We start from the raw sequence: 14,869 nt of genomic DNA on the forward strand, positions 1-14,869 counted from the left end.
CCACTAGTAACATTTCTTTCTTATTTCTGCATGTCTAGGATGACAGCACTAGCCATAGTGACCACCAAGACCCCATCTCATTAGCTGTGGAAATGGCAGCAGTGAACCACACTATCTTGGCATTGGCCCGACAAGGAGCCAACGAAATCAAGACAGAGGCCCTGGATGACGACTGATCAGGGAGGGTTGAACAGGAGAAGTTAACTTAGTTTAGACGTAGCACCTTAGCAGACTTTCCTCGGTCCTTAACATGTGTTCTTACAGTATAACTTGCAGTTTCTTGTATGTCAGTTAGCCGTTAGGGTCTTGTTCTGTGAAGATGGCATGGTGCCCTCAGCCTTTGCATATACTCTCTCAGTATTAATTCCCAGTAAATTATAACCAACCAACCAACCAAACTTCCCTCTCCCAGCCCCTGAGGCTAGAAAACCTTGCTGCTCTGTCTTAGCATTCCAAGAAAGTGCTTCCAGGTATTTAGATAGCCCTCGGTTCTCCACTATTAGGCTACGTGTAAGACCTTGGGTACCTTTAGATTTCTGTAACACTAGTCTGTACCCTTTTCCTTCCCCAAGACTGATAGGATGCAAGCTGAGGTTGTGTGGCCCAGGATTGACAGACACCATTTGGGGAGTATCCGCAGAGTAAAAGGAACACTAGAATTCCCACTCATCGTGGGAATCACTGATTTCCAGCTGCAATAAGCCGTGCCTCATAATAGTCACACTGTGGCTAGATTATACTTCTTTGGGTGCTGTGCTAAGAATGTCCATGGAAAAACTTGATCTCAAATTTTGGTTGATGTTAACATGCCTGACACAGACATCCTTTCCTCTCACAAGCTGTGTGACTTAGTAGTTAAAATACTGCCTTCTGCCTTTGGGACCATGATTCAGACAAACAAAAAGATAAAAAACAAAAGTCATTAAAAAAAAAAAACCCAGCTTGAGAGCATTGGAAAAAAACATGAGCTGAATGTCTAATGGATGTTAAGTCCAGTTCTCAGAACCACTGTACGTTGCGTGGCACAGGTGTGTGCCTGCCTGGAAGAGTGCTGGAGGCCATCATGGACGCTGCTCTGCCTCCTGTCTGTGTCCCCTTTCCCTGCTACCAAAAAAAGTCTTTCAAGGATGGAGCTAAGGTCACAAATGAGTGAATGAACTTCCAGTCTTTGTATCCATTAACTGAAGCCCCCTCAATACGAGAGGTTGATAGAGGACTTTAGAGCGGTTTTATGCTGGCTATCACAAATGCAAATACTTTCCTAAATAGGAGCAGAAAAAAGCAGGGGACAGTTGCCACTTACGCGGTGGGTCTTCGAGATACAACGTGATGTGACTGCTTTGGTGTTCTCTTTACTCTGTCCTTGTAGAGGTGTGAAAAGCTATATTGCTACAGGCAATTTATTTAATAATTGGAAGCCATATTGATAATGGATGTGGTAATATTTGTAAAGTTTAATCTACTTTAAGCGGCAGTAACTAATGGAATTTTTTTCCTTGATCACATATGTAGCACTTTTGTTACTTTTTAAAGATATTTATATTTGATAAATCTTTTTTTCATTTTGAGAACTCAAAATACCAAACAGTGAACTTGCGTTATAAAGTCACCCTGTGATCACCTTGTCATATAGTAGCAAAATGATGAACTATTCATGCATCAAAGAAAATTACATCTGCTGGCCTTGTATGAAAATGATCTCTTGGCATCCCGATTAAATGACACACTGTCACTGTGGGGAAGAGGAGACCGCCTTCGATGTAGCGGCTTAGGGTGCGTCTGAAGGAGGCATGCCTGCTGTATATTTTCTGCCTCATTCCATCTCCTTTCTGCACACGTTAAAGCCTTGTTTAAAGGGGGATGTGGGGCTGGCTGTTAACCAGGATTTCTGTCTTGTCGTCCATTACCTGAGAACGATTTCTAAGGTGGAAGAAAGGTGCCATTTCCTTACCTCTTCACCTCTCCTCCCCTATCGGCCTAAAACCATTGAGAGAGAAACTGACTGACCTTCTTTGTTTTTCCCTTCCTCATTAGTGAAATAGTAAATATCCACCAGTTTTTAGCTGGTCTGTCTCCATTTAAGGCACATGCTGAACAAGGTCTTCTCCATATCCGTTCATTCTGCTTGGGCCGGTGTGCGGAAGCCTTCGAGAGGGCATGAAGATGCCACCTTATATGGGTCTGTGACTTTAAGGAGCTTTGGGCAGGGACCGGGCCTGCTCTTGGTTGTGGATTTCAGGCAGAAAATGTATATGCTTCTTCCAAGAACTGAAGTAAAATGGGGTAGTCTTTTCTGTTTTACCGTATTACTTGAACCAACAAATTGAAGAGTAGCATTTGTTATTCTCAGGAATGATCCCTCTGCTCATTTTCTTTCTTGGTGTGTTTGATACTTTATTTTAATTAGGAGATTATGTTATCTTTCTTTCCTTTTATATTACGTAGAAGAAATATAACATATTGTATCTTTCCATTTCGGTGGAATTTTGTCTGCTTATTCTCGGTTGACTCAGAAAGAAAAGAAGAGAGAAGACTATACTGTCTGACAAGCCACATCCATGATTTATTGTAAGGAGATTATTATAATTGATAGCTTCTTTATGATGGGATTGCTGGTATCATTTGTTCTTGCTGGTCTTTTTAAAGAAACAGACTCAAACTGTTAAGACAGCTGCAGTTTCTAAAGAAATACAGTGATTGCCAGAGAAGAGCTAAAAGGTTTCATTGTTTTAAGGCCTTAAGAAAGGAAAAAAAGCTTCAGTGAATCAAGGAGAGTCAGTATCTATGAAAGCAGCACTGAGCCCTATCTGGCGACCTGGAAAAAGTGGAAGAACATGTCTACCAATGCAGGATAGCCTCATCCTGGGTTCAGTAGGAACAGGAGGAAGGAAGCTTTCATCCAGAATTCGTCTTTCAATTGAAGAAGACGGCTGGCCTGCTCTGAAGACCCGCTGCCTTACATATAAGTTTTGCTTTTTCACCAAGAGCGAAAATGTAGGTCTTTGGGGCCTAGATTTAAATCTACCATGGTTGATTTGTTTTGGTTTTGGGATCTGTTTTGTTTTGTTTTGTTTTTTGACACCAGGTTGAATTCTGTCTTGTCCAGGCTCCCTTAGTTCTTACAATGGCATATGGAGTTGCCACTGTCTGATTTGTAATATCTTTGGCTAGTGAATTTATTTTCTTAAGCTTTTTCAGGTTTGGTGATATTTAAATAGAAACCCTAAACTGCGCTCTTACTGAAGGGGAAAGAGCCAGGCTCTTAAAAAAATCGTGTTCTGTGCTTTTTGGTTGTTGTGTCCTTCTTCTCTTACTCCATACTGTACTTCCCTCGGGCCCCAGAGGACTGTTTCAGGACTGCTCTTTCCTCGTGAGGAAGACTGAAGGGGTGAGGAGGATGGGGAACCTTGTCAGCAGTTCCTGTAACTTGTCTGTTACTATTTTTAAAAGACACTTTTGTTGAATTACTGTAGTCACATGGGTAAGCTTCCTACTCCTCTTACAACACAGCCTTAAAGGGACCTTTGAAAGATGGACCATCCTAGTGAGACTTCTGCCTTGCTGTTGATAACCCTAATGCAAGATGAAGGCCAGGGAGGGCAGTACAGTACACTCTTAGCTGATACCTTCTGGTGCTGTCAGTACCAAATAGACATTTTGGTTTATTTCAGGTTTATTTCAGCAAAGCTTGTAATTAATTGTTGAGTACGCCTTACGGCAGTTTTCTTCAGTCTCAATCCTTTAAAGTGGTTGATAGTGTGGTCACCTTCCCACTTATCTAGGGAATCTGTCCAGTTCCCGCACCCTGTCCTTGGGTGGGACAGCCCCGCCCCCCATTCTCCTGTTATTCCTTCACAGGAAGAAAGTTCCTGAACAGGAAGACCCCTTTAAGGTACCTTTCACTCTGGCTTAGTAGAGGTTACCCCCTAAAGAGATGTGAGTGAGGAAGCAGCTCATCACCACTGAAGTGTGCAAATCCAGTATCCCAGTTCCTGGTAGATTAGGATGGCAGGCAGTCCGGTGACCAGCAGTACCACTGTTGGGGCCAGATATCCACCATATATTTTTTACCTCAAAGGGGACAACTCATGAAGAGCTCATTCATACACTTGTTTCAGTTCTCCCTGTTTGGCCTTTGTCTTCACAAACTTCACTCCTGGATTCCAAACAGAGGTACCAGGTGTAAATAGACTCATTTCTTCAGGAATCTCCAGTGGCTTTGTCTCCTCCTTTGAATGGTTCCTCCTCCATTTGCCTCTTGGTTTCCAATACTAAGGCCTCATCTTGAGCTGACATCTGTGCTGGGATTTTATGTTCCACAGTAGGCAGAGTAGGTGGGTGTGGTCCTCTCTTCACACAAACACTCCGTCCTGTCTTGCAGGCCATCCTTCTGACCAGCTACGTATTCCACTGACCAGCTGCACTATCTCTGCCCATAACAGTGGAAATAATCCCTTCTTCATATACGATCCTCCCACCCCTGTCCTAAAAATGTGAACTTCAAGTCCTTACTCTCTTGGTCTTAAGAAGGGTTTGGGTAGAAGCAGTCTTCCCATTTAAGTTGTGGCTCTGCCTTTTAAAATTGCTTTTTGTCTTTTCTTGTTCAAAGAACAACCGGAGTATTTTCTCCCCGATGAGTCTCAACAGATTCTTAGGCAATAATTTTTCTTGTTATTGATGATCTTGTGCTCAGTAGCACTCTACACTGAATAGTCCTGACCTTTCACGTTGTGCGTTGGTTTTCTGTGTTAATCTCCGTCCGTGATTTAAATCTTAGGTCAGAGTGGTGATAGATTTTGTCATTTTGTTGTTGTGATTATTAGTAATGTTTTACTACTGTATTCATTGGGGCTGCATTGAGACCAGCCAAATCCATTTATAGCTTTACTGAGCCGGATTTGTTTGTCAGGATTTCCCAAGCGAAAGTTGGGCGCACTGACCAGCTCTGCTGGTGGCGTCTGTGTGGGGGATAGGGGCGAAGTGGGGGGATGCACTGGGGCAGGGGTGGGAATTACACATTTAAAACATTCCTTTTTGTGTGCTCTCTAAATAGCAAGGATGTTTACTCAGGATTCAGGGATCAGTTGTCAGCCATATTGCATTTGGCTAACTGAGCTGCATGCCCTGGAAACCCTCTTCCTGTTTCTTAATTTCCGGATTGTCTACTTTACATTACTTCATGACACCCAAGTTTTCCAGTTTGAAGATATTGCACCATAATGAGAACACAAGATTTTCCCAGGGAGGCAACTCTGAGCGGCCAGGTTATCCCATGAAGATTTCCCTGACCGTAGCCTATTGTCAGAGGCCCTTTCTTTTCCGGCACCACCGTCTCCTTCATTATATGCTCTTCTTTTCAAAAGATGACTGTCACTTAAGAGGAAAGATTTCTTTACCACTCTCAGGAGAACTACTCTACTGGGGCGGTGGGAAAGGCTTTTTAACTACATCAGACCTACAGGTCCCTTTCTGATTACAGAAACTCCTCTCACAAACCGGGTTATGTTCAGAAAAACTGTTCTTAATTCTCTCTACTTATAAGCTAAAAGTGATAAGCTCCCGCTTTTGCCATCTTAGAGGACCCATCAGTGGTTGACTCGCTTACTCTGAAGTGCAACTTTGTTCCTATTGATGGATGTTCAAAAGCTGGAAGTTCATAAACGGTGAGGTGTCCACATCAGTTTCATTATTCTTTCTTGGCAGAGATGAGAAGCGGCAGCAAAGAGAAAGCTAACGATCTGAGAAGTCCGGTTTCCTATAACATTAGTTTTCCTTTGTAATTAAGAGGGAAGTAGATATGGTGGAGAAGAGAAGGAAACTCTGGCCACACCAAAAGATCTTACATCCTGTTCTTACCATCACCGAGGACCTTGAGGATATAGTAGACGCCATGTGTAACAAATGTGCAGATCACTGGACTTTTTTCTTTATACCATACTTCATGTGACACCTGGGGCCAAGCAGTGAGTAGAACTAAATCGATTCCATTCACATGAAGTCCAACTTGCATTGTACACCACTGACCACTAACCGCCACATTCCACGCCCGTTAGCTCCTTAGCCAGCACAGCGCCCTAACAGCAAACAAGGAGGCATCTGCAGGAGGCTTTGCCTTGCTTTCCTGACATCCTTTTTACTTGGCAAGTTTGGGGATTGAGTTGGACAGCAGTGCTGTGCCCTCCTGTGGGTGTCTGAGCCCCACAGTGTGGTGGCGGGGGCAGCTGTGGAGTGTGACTGGTTGCCGAGGTTGACCTGAAGAGGGCGTATGCTCATAGCTCGGCTCCCAGTTCGGACATCTCGGGGTGTCGCTCCCCTAACTCCATTTGCATTTTCTCTTTTTAATGAACGTGGCTCTGTACATCCATAATTAACTCTCAAATTCACATTGGTGTGCTGTGATCAAATGAAGGTTTGCCTGAATCCTTTCAAATTGTAACCATGGTAATTGAGGGGGGTGTCACAGAATGAATATATAAAAATATAATGACAATTGTTCTGAATGACTGAGTGTCCTCCTGACATGTAATTAGCTGTTTTAGCAAGATGTAGATTGGCATGGTCATAATTAAAAGGATTTCTGTCCTTTATGTGATTGGAAATGGCAGATCTCCCATTCCCTGTTCCCTTTTAGCACTAATGCTCCCAAGAACATTTGGAACAGCAACTCAGTAAACTAAAATAATGACATGGTGTTCGTGTCCTCTCCTTAGTGAAAGAGAAGGATTTGGAGTTATTTCAGCTTCAAAATGGAAGCCTTTGCTGTTGTTCCCCATTTGACTTCTACATGATTTAAACCTCTTTGTCTCACGGCCAGTTTCAAACTGCTTCACCTTTGGCAGAAACTACAGTCAGAATCCCAGACTGAGTGGGCCCCTGACAAGGCCTCCGCGACTCTGTCTGACTTGCTAGCCCACTGGCGCGCTGTGCGGCCTAACTTGCGGATATTCACTGCTTAACAAGCTCCCTAGGGTTTTAATTCTTTCCCTGGTTACTTGGTGTTTCCCTTGTCACCATCAGAAAGTATCAAATGGAAATTTACACATTTTCCTCATTGGATCCTGGGATGTTTGGCCAGCATGACACAAACACATGTGAACACATATGGGCTGTAAACGGGTCTGTAGCGTAATTGGAGTACTGATTAGCAGCGTCCTGAGGTTACTGGGTCTACGTGTGTTCCCCCGCACCGCTCTCACACGGCAGCCACCAACTTCCTTGTACTGGCACCTTTTCTTAGCCAGGGTTTTCTCCATTATTCTGCCAAGTCGGTGGGATTGTCTCCCTAGCCCTTCCAAGTCCGTGTTCTTTTTCTCTCCCTTCTACTTCTCTTCCTTTCTCTTCATCCACCTCGTCCTACCCACTGAGCATTGGGTGGCCTGGACGCCTTACACAGTCTCCTGCCCCAGATGTCTGCCCTTCTCCCCACCAAGACCTCCCACTGGACTGGAGCTGCTGTGTCTTTATCTAGCCTTTCCCTAGAATGTGCTTTTGACTCTTTTTCCATCACTTGCAGAAGTCTTCATTCAGTTATATCAAGAGTCAGTCTACGCAAAACCAGCACCCAGCATCGTACCAAGTGGCCCCTCCAGGTGCTTCATTCCCATGTGGCTCCCGGCTGTGCTCACGAGCCTGGCCCACTGAACCCTCCAGTGTTGGTTAGTAACCACTGAGAAAATGTGGCTCTTGCTTTTGTTCGTATTTTGCTGCTTAGCTTCATACAAACCTTTTCCCCTGTCCACAGCTCAGAAGGGATCCTAACCAAACACTAAAGTTTAGTTTGATGAAAATGCTGAGGTAGGCTGCTTCTCTATAACTGTTCTCTCCCCCTGTCCACAATCTGTCTCTCTCTCTCTCTCTCTCTCTCACACACACACACACACACACACTCACAATTTGGGAAAAGACTGCCTTGGGGTCTTTTATTCGTGTTCCCCTCAAAAATACCTCCAAATATATAGTAGTTGGGCTAAATCAGGAAAAATGCCATTAAAAGTTCTTACTCAGTGCTTCTCTTCCTAGATGATCTTAAAGGGACTTTCAGCCCCACCCCAACATGCCTGCCTTCAAGACACATGTGCTGTCTTTGTGACTTTTCTGTGGGATCCTGTCAGTCTTCTGACAGTTGGAATGATCGTGGATTTATGACCCCAAAGAGCAGAGTATCTCATCCCTTATTTTCCCAGCTGCTGAAAGATAACTATCTCCATTACAATTGAGAATCTGTCTTAAGATTTGCAATTCTGAGAACCGACTAGATGAGTGTAATTCTGTGATTTGTGAGACCTGCATTAAAACAGCCAGCAGAACATTCTGATTACCTGCTTACAGTCAAAATAGAATTATCACTGCAGTTAAAATCTTCTAACACAATCTACTATTTGAGGGATCAAAGTATTAGATGCGCTGCTTAAGGAATGGCGCTACTAAGAAAGAACCGGAGTTGGCAAGACATCTCCCTCCCCAGGTGTTTCCAGAGGCCACTTCAGTGATTCAAAACACCCTCCACCATAAATGCCGGTACCACCAGCAGCCCCCACTAAAGAAGAAAAACAAAACCAAAAAAGAAAGCCAACTCACCAAAATCCGTGAAAACGGAGGTAGGACTTACCCTTGAAATACGTATTTTGGGGAAGAAAACACCCAAAGTTGCTCTTACAAGAAAACAGAGTAAAGACATTGTTCTAAATCATGATGCGACAAGAGACAAACATTCGGACCTCCTGAAGTATTCAGAGCTCGCGATAATAGCCGCTGACAGTTACTGAGCATGCACTGTGTGCCCAGCGCTGTGCTGAGTGGTCTGTCTCGTTTATTCTTGAAGATTCACAGACCCCACACTGAGCAGTAGCACCCTAATGGAGAAGAGTGAAATCTCCAGTTGCTTCTTTCAACTTCATAGCATGTTCATTGGAGAATGGACCAGAGAGTCTGCCTGGCATTGCCCTGAGTGAAATCACTGCATTTAATCTGTTTTGTTTTCTCACACGACCACACTGGATAATTCTCACCAGCCCCCTCTCCCAATGCTATCATCTCTCCCTGCCCTTCATTCCCTCTGACCCTGAACTAGTGCTACCGTGATGATCTAGACACGAGAGCACCCCTTTCTCTTGGCCTTTCTCCTTGTTTAGTGATGGTGATGGAAATACAGTGACCTCGGGGAGGCTCCGCAGCTATGATGTGAAACCTCTTGTTTCAGGCATCCTGTCTCCAGAAGGCAAATGTGAGGTCCTGCCTTTTTGTTGGGAAGAAACAGGACGGCTATCTCATCTGTGTCTTGAGGAGAAATAGAATTTACTAGCACTCCTTGGGTGTAGTTCCAGTTAGTTGAGGCAGAGGATGTTAAAAATCTCACACACTTCCTGTTTTCTCTCTGTTTAGCTCTTCGAGCATCTTCATAATGCCTGTTACCTTTAGGCATCCTGCTTCTGCACAGAAATGTTTATCTCAGCCATTCCAACTCATTCTGCTGTCATGTCCATCACAGTCATGAGAGGCAGTGGGGCTGAGCCAGTAGGAGGTTCTGGGACTCTGGTATTCGCGTCTGCCCTGCATGGAGACAGGTGCAGATTTGGGCTCAGCATAAGAACTTTCTCATATCCACAGCCTGGCACAGGGCCGAGCTACCTCGGAGTTCAGGTGGCAGCTCAGTGACTACTGTCAGGGGCATGGGCTCCAAGCTGACCTAAGGATGGGACTGAAATTCCATGTTTCTCTCCCCATCGCTTCTCTGACACTTTTCCTCTTGCAAATAAGCGGTTCTCAGGAACTGGCTGTTCCTCTCTCTTCTCATCCACTCTCTCGTGTCCTAGACATTCTTGAAGCCCAAGAGAGTGGAGTCCGCCCTGGAGGAAAGCCCCCATTGGCATGGCCCCATGAGTGGATCCACCAAGTTGACACCTTAGGATTGGGGACCCTGGTAATAGGTACTTTGTTTCATTAGCTGGCCCATGGGGTTTTTTGGTTATCTATTCCCCCACCAAAAAACAAACAAAAAGCAAAAAAAAAAAAAAAAAAAAAACCCCACCCTGATGTGAAGAACAAGGTATGCATGCCTTCCTTGTAGCTTTTGATCCAGGCGTGGCATCTCTGGTGGCAGTTGGGTGCCACTGAAATTTTGGAATGGAGACATTAACTCCGTCCTGGGAAAGAGCACATGACTCTTAACCAACCAGTATACGTGGGAGAGATGAGTCACAAGATTTGTGCTGCCTTGTCCAGTTTCCCATCACTTCTAGGTCAAGCCGAAATTTCAGCCTTATTTTCTGGCTTCCTTTAAGCCCAGAAACCGCTCCCCTTATGTTGTTTTACTGGAACTAAGAGCCCAGCATAAACTTACGAGGGTCGTTTTTCCACTTCATCATTCATTGAAGCTATTAAACTGGAAAGAAAACGACATCAGTGCCGTATTAGTGTAAACAGCCACTCTAGTGATATTACATTGAACTCTTTTGTTTTTATGCCAGATTCATAGGCGGGGTAGGCAGTGCGGACATTAGTGGAGTGGATTGAACGAAGGTGAGAGCTCTGCCACGGGCTCCTTGCAAGAGCATTATTATTAGTGATTTGCCTTGAAAACTACATTTCTGTATGTTAGAGTCAGTGAGCCCTTTAATCGTGCATCTCTGAAAATGGGCACCACGAAACCAAAACCAAAGTTCTTGGGGGCAGGGGTGGGGGGTAGGGAGCTTCTACCTTCAAGCATCAGCATCTCTGGCAAGGCTTTTCTTTACTGCTCACTGGTTTTGCCGGAACACTCTTTTCAGAAAGGGCATCTTCTTTTCCTAGTAGTTTTCCTCACACAGATAATAGAAAGCAGGCCTGTGCAGTCCTGTGGCCATGAGTCTAGAGCAGGCCGTCCCGACTTCCCACACACCTGCTCTCCCCCATCCATTCGCCCTGGTCTGCAGAAACAAAAGAGCAGAGCCCCTGCCAGCCCGGCCCTGGTTCTTCAGACTCACCCAGGCTGCAAGGTGGGGCGCTCCCCTGCCAGAAGATAGCGAGAACATCCTAGTTGCCTCCCCTGAAAGAGCCCACAGCCTTCTCTGATTCCCCTTGGGCTCCCCTCCCTCCCTTCCACGGCCATAGTCACCGTTGGGTATGCGGTACCTTCCAAGGATACATTTCTAGTTACGTTTTTTAAGTGCCTAAGCAAGTTACGGACCTCTGGAACCTGCCAGAGAGTCAGCCTGTGCCCTGCCCCCACCCCTTCCCCACCCTGCATTTAGCCCCCAGGGACGGGCGCAGAGAGCTGCCCCTCTCCAGGGTCCCCGGCGTTCTGCAGGCAGAAGAACTGCGAGGGCAAGCTGGTGGGCAGGGCGACGACATCAGTGCCCCGGCAGGCTGGCTTGTCACTCTTTCCTGTGCTGCTTTTTAGGGATGTCTCTGTTGATGGGCTTCCAGTCTTGGCTCATCGAGAATGTTCGGGAGCCCGCTTCTCGAGGTCTACAGCTCCTGAGTGGGGAAGATAGGGAAGAGCAACACAGCCACAGAGCAGAATTCAGTCTGTCTTTGTCCTCAGCTGGAAAATGCACCCAGATCCAAGAGGGCAAAGAGTCAGATAATCACAGTTAAAAACACCATGATTCATTTGCCATCATTAATCACTGGAACCCTGGCTGCCTCCCCCTGTCCTCTCTTCCTAGATTTGAGGGATCAGGGTGTCTGCTCACAAGGGGTCTGAAGGGCCATCATTGCTGGGGGTGAAGCAAGATCAGAAGTGCGTCTTTGAAAATGAGTGTGAGTTATTTGTTTGCTTCTTTTTTAAAGTAATTGAAGTCTGACCTAAATTCGGGGCCTTTATTATGTGGTGGGTGTAGGACGGATTATTTTGTGACTGCACTCTGTTCACATCACAGCACTAAGCAGCGCTCAGATGATTTGTTGGTGCATTAGAAAGTTTTTGCAAAATGGACAAATCCATACCCAGGCACTTTATTTTCATTAATAATCCAGCGTTTTTGTTCAGACAATGTAATAACCCAAACGGTGGGCATTCACATTTAACAGGTATGGGCAGATTTGCCAGAGGAATTCTTTGGATTTGAATAGAGAAGGGAGGTTGATGAAAGTGATCCCAGTGGGAGACCACTGCCGTGGTGCTGACGAGAGGGAGCTGCTGCTGAGGGCGGCAGCCAGCCCGGGATGGGGCCGCGATCTGTTGCTCCGTCCCGCAGACGCTGGTTTGGGCAGCGCCCCCAAGCGCTGGTCAGTTGCCCCAGACGCGTGTGCGGGGCGGGGCGGGGCGGGGGGGGGGGGGGGCGCGGGGGCGCGGGGAGGCGGCCGTGCCCTGCATCGCCCGGCAGAAGAGGCCCTCTTGCTTCTCCATTAACTGGACCCGAACGCTCCGACACCCGCGGAGTGCTGGGTGCTCATCCCGGTTGCGGAACCACGTGCAGCTCTGCCTGTTCGTGGCGCGGGTGGTAGCGAGCTGGCACAGCAGGTTATAAAACGGAAAGTGGGTTTGACAGTCGTAATCTGATCAGATACCATGGACCAGATGCCTTGGGACCGCGTGAAAGTCTTTAGCGTCCACCAAATACTCGAGTATCTGCGACGGGCTGTGTGGGGTCCCTACCAGATGGGTGTGGGGGCAGAGCGCCCCCTTCCCTGCCTTGGCCGTCGTGTGTCTTAGTCTTTGTGTTTCCCTTTGGCGTCTCCTGGTCTCTGTCCCCCATCTTGTGCACCATGTGTCCCTGAGGGGAGTCGCACCTGTGTCTGAGTCTGCTGTAAGGTGTTCAGTCTACCTCAAGGGGTCATCATGGTCAACTCTGTCCCATAGCAATCCTCTGACATCGCCACACACACTGGAATGTATATCTGCCCCTGGCCCTGCCTTCCCTGTGGGTAACCTCCTGACCCCGGATCTTTCCTGTAATCACCACAAACTCCTAGTGCAAATTGGATGCTGCTTTAAATGTGAAAACAATTGTTCAAAAGCTATAAAACCTGAATGAAAGCTAAAGCTGAATTTATAAGCCTTGTTGCATATGAGCCAAAAGTGCAAAAAGCTCTATATAATGAACTAACCTGCCACTCGTATAAATATAAATATATATAAATATATTAAAATCAGACTGTTCTACAAAATTGTGTATTTGTATTTTTGTGTACGTACAATTTTCTGCTAAGCAGAAGGAGGATGTAGTATAGGATGCTGTGAGAAGAGATTTGGTTTAATCCTATTTCTTTGTTACTTATTTTTGTTAACATCAGATGCCTGTCTTTGTCTTCTATGTGTATGACACTGTTTGGAAAGCTGCAGTATCTCTCTTCCTTAGGTCCAGAGTCCAACAGAGAATGAAATCTGGGGTTTAGAGAGTTGTCCAGGCCACCAAACATGGAGAAGTGGACAGAGCTTGGCCCTCTCCTGCCCAGGAGCTGCTTGCGGTCCTGAGGCAGCAGTGAGGCAGGGCACGGCCTCTGGGAAGCTGAATCTCACTTCTAGAAAGCAACTTCCAAAACAAAGGACTGTCAGATCTCTCTAACATAAGACTCCACCGGGTCCCTCAGGGGGAGGTGCAGGACCTCTCAGTTCTGGGCCAGAAGTCTGCCCAGAAAGGAGCAGGGGGCTCTGCCCAGCTCTAGTGCCCAGCTGACTGGCTGTCCCTGGGCTCTGTGTCCCTCTTCCGAGTAGTTGCTGCCTTTTTCAGACCAAGTTACCAAAATGCCTCCCCTCTGCCGAGCTGCTGACGCTTCATCTACCAGACCTCCAGCCCCAGTTCCCTGGAGCATCTCAGAGCCCACTTTCCCGGTGCTAACACACAAGAGGGGGATAAAGTGGCTGCCAGTAATGGCCAGAAACCAACCATCTGAGAGGCCAGGCTGGAAGACAAGCTCTGTGCGCCAGGGCGGTCGCCTTTCCCCCCCGGGGGAGGCGTCAGGCACCCTGGGCCCGGGCCCCACCCCCGCTGCCGACCCACCTCTCAACCCCAAGGCAGTCCCTCTTGGCGTGAACCTTGTCTAGGGAGAGTGATACTGCACCTTCACCTGTGGGACTCATATTTATAACAATGTGTAATGACTGTAGCAAAAAGCCCTTGTTTCTAGATGTAAATGGTCAAAGAAACAAGTGCTCTATTGTATTGATTAAAAATAGTTCAAATGAGTCCTGTATCATTGTATCTCCTATTCTGGATTAGTGCCTTTTGGACAGTAGACTGTTCTGTAATTAAAATGTAGTATACTGCTTTTTTGTACAGTTTTGTTTTAATAAAACTTTTTTTTAATTTGTGTTTATTTTAGTATTGTACCTATTAGAGAATAAAACGTATAACTGAACAAAGACTGGCCGGATTTCTTTGGGTATGGAGGGTCGCCTGGGAAGCGCGTCGACACTGACAGAGAGAGGGGCGTCCGCGTTCTGTTTCAGACATCGGTGCCTTTGCTTTAAAAAGCGATTGGTGCGCCCGGAGACCTGAGGATGCCTGGCAGAGGTCAAACACTGCCTGGTGAGAGGGAATGCCACCTGCTCACAAAAGGCCCTGAGTCCGTCCACCTCTCCCGGAACTGCCTTCTCTGTTTGGGTGTGTCCACCCCGGGAGTGGCTGCGCCTCTCCACAGCTGTCCTGCCCGTGGTGCCCTCATGCAGGCCCCAGCCTCCCTCCCTCTCCTCCCTTCCCACCCGCTTTCCCCATCCCAGAACCACTGCGGTCCTAGGGCTTCTCCACCGCTGGGACCGCAGCCTTCTCCTTTCTTGTGCTGAGTGGTGAAGTCCCACACACCTTACCTCTCCCACGCCGGGCCACATCCCAAGCACCTAGTTTTCTTAAAGGAGCCATCTTTCCTGGGGCTTCTTGACCTTTAGCAGTGAAAAATGAAATCAAAGAAAGCTGAAGCTTCGTTGTGTTTCTTTAAAGACTTATCCAGG

At 46.6% G+C, this 14,869-nt stretch overlaps 1 protein-coding gene across 5 annotated transcripts in view; it reads left to right on the forward strand.

The window, feature by feature from the left end:
• The window catches only part of LOC111153639 (homeobox containing 1), a 190,826-nt gene extending 176,568 nt beyond the window's left edge, over positions 1-14,258 (forward strand). For 4 of the 5 annotated variants that reach the window (XM_022512793.1, XM_022512801.1, XM_022512806.1 and 1 more), the window contains one exon: positions 39-2,402. In XM_022512793.1, the coding sequence (XP_022368501.1) occupies positions 39-176 (138 nt within the window). In that variant the 3' untranslated portion in view covers positions 177-2,402. Of the gene's footprint in view, positions 1-38; positions 2,403-13,280 lie in introns of those variants that run through there. The other variant, XM_022512785.1, reaches the window with a different exon arrangement.
• The last annotated feature ends 611 nt before the right edge of the window (positions 14,259-14,869 follow it).

This window comes from Enhydra lutris, unplaced genomic scaffold, assembly GCF_002288905.1.
Source record: "Enhydra lutris kenyoni isolate GAN:26980312 unplaced genomic scaffold, ASM228890v2 scaffoldscaffold3, whole genome shotgun sequence".
Classification (NCBI taxonomy): domain Eukaryota; kingdom Metazoa; phylum Chordata; class Mammalia; order Carnivora; family Mustelidae; genus Enhydra; species Enhydra lutris.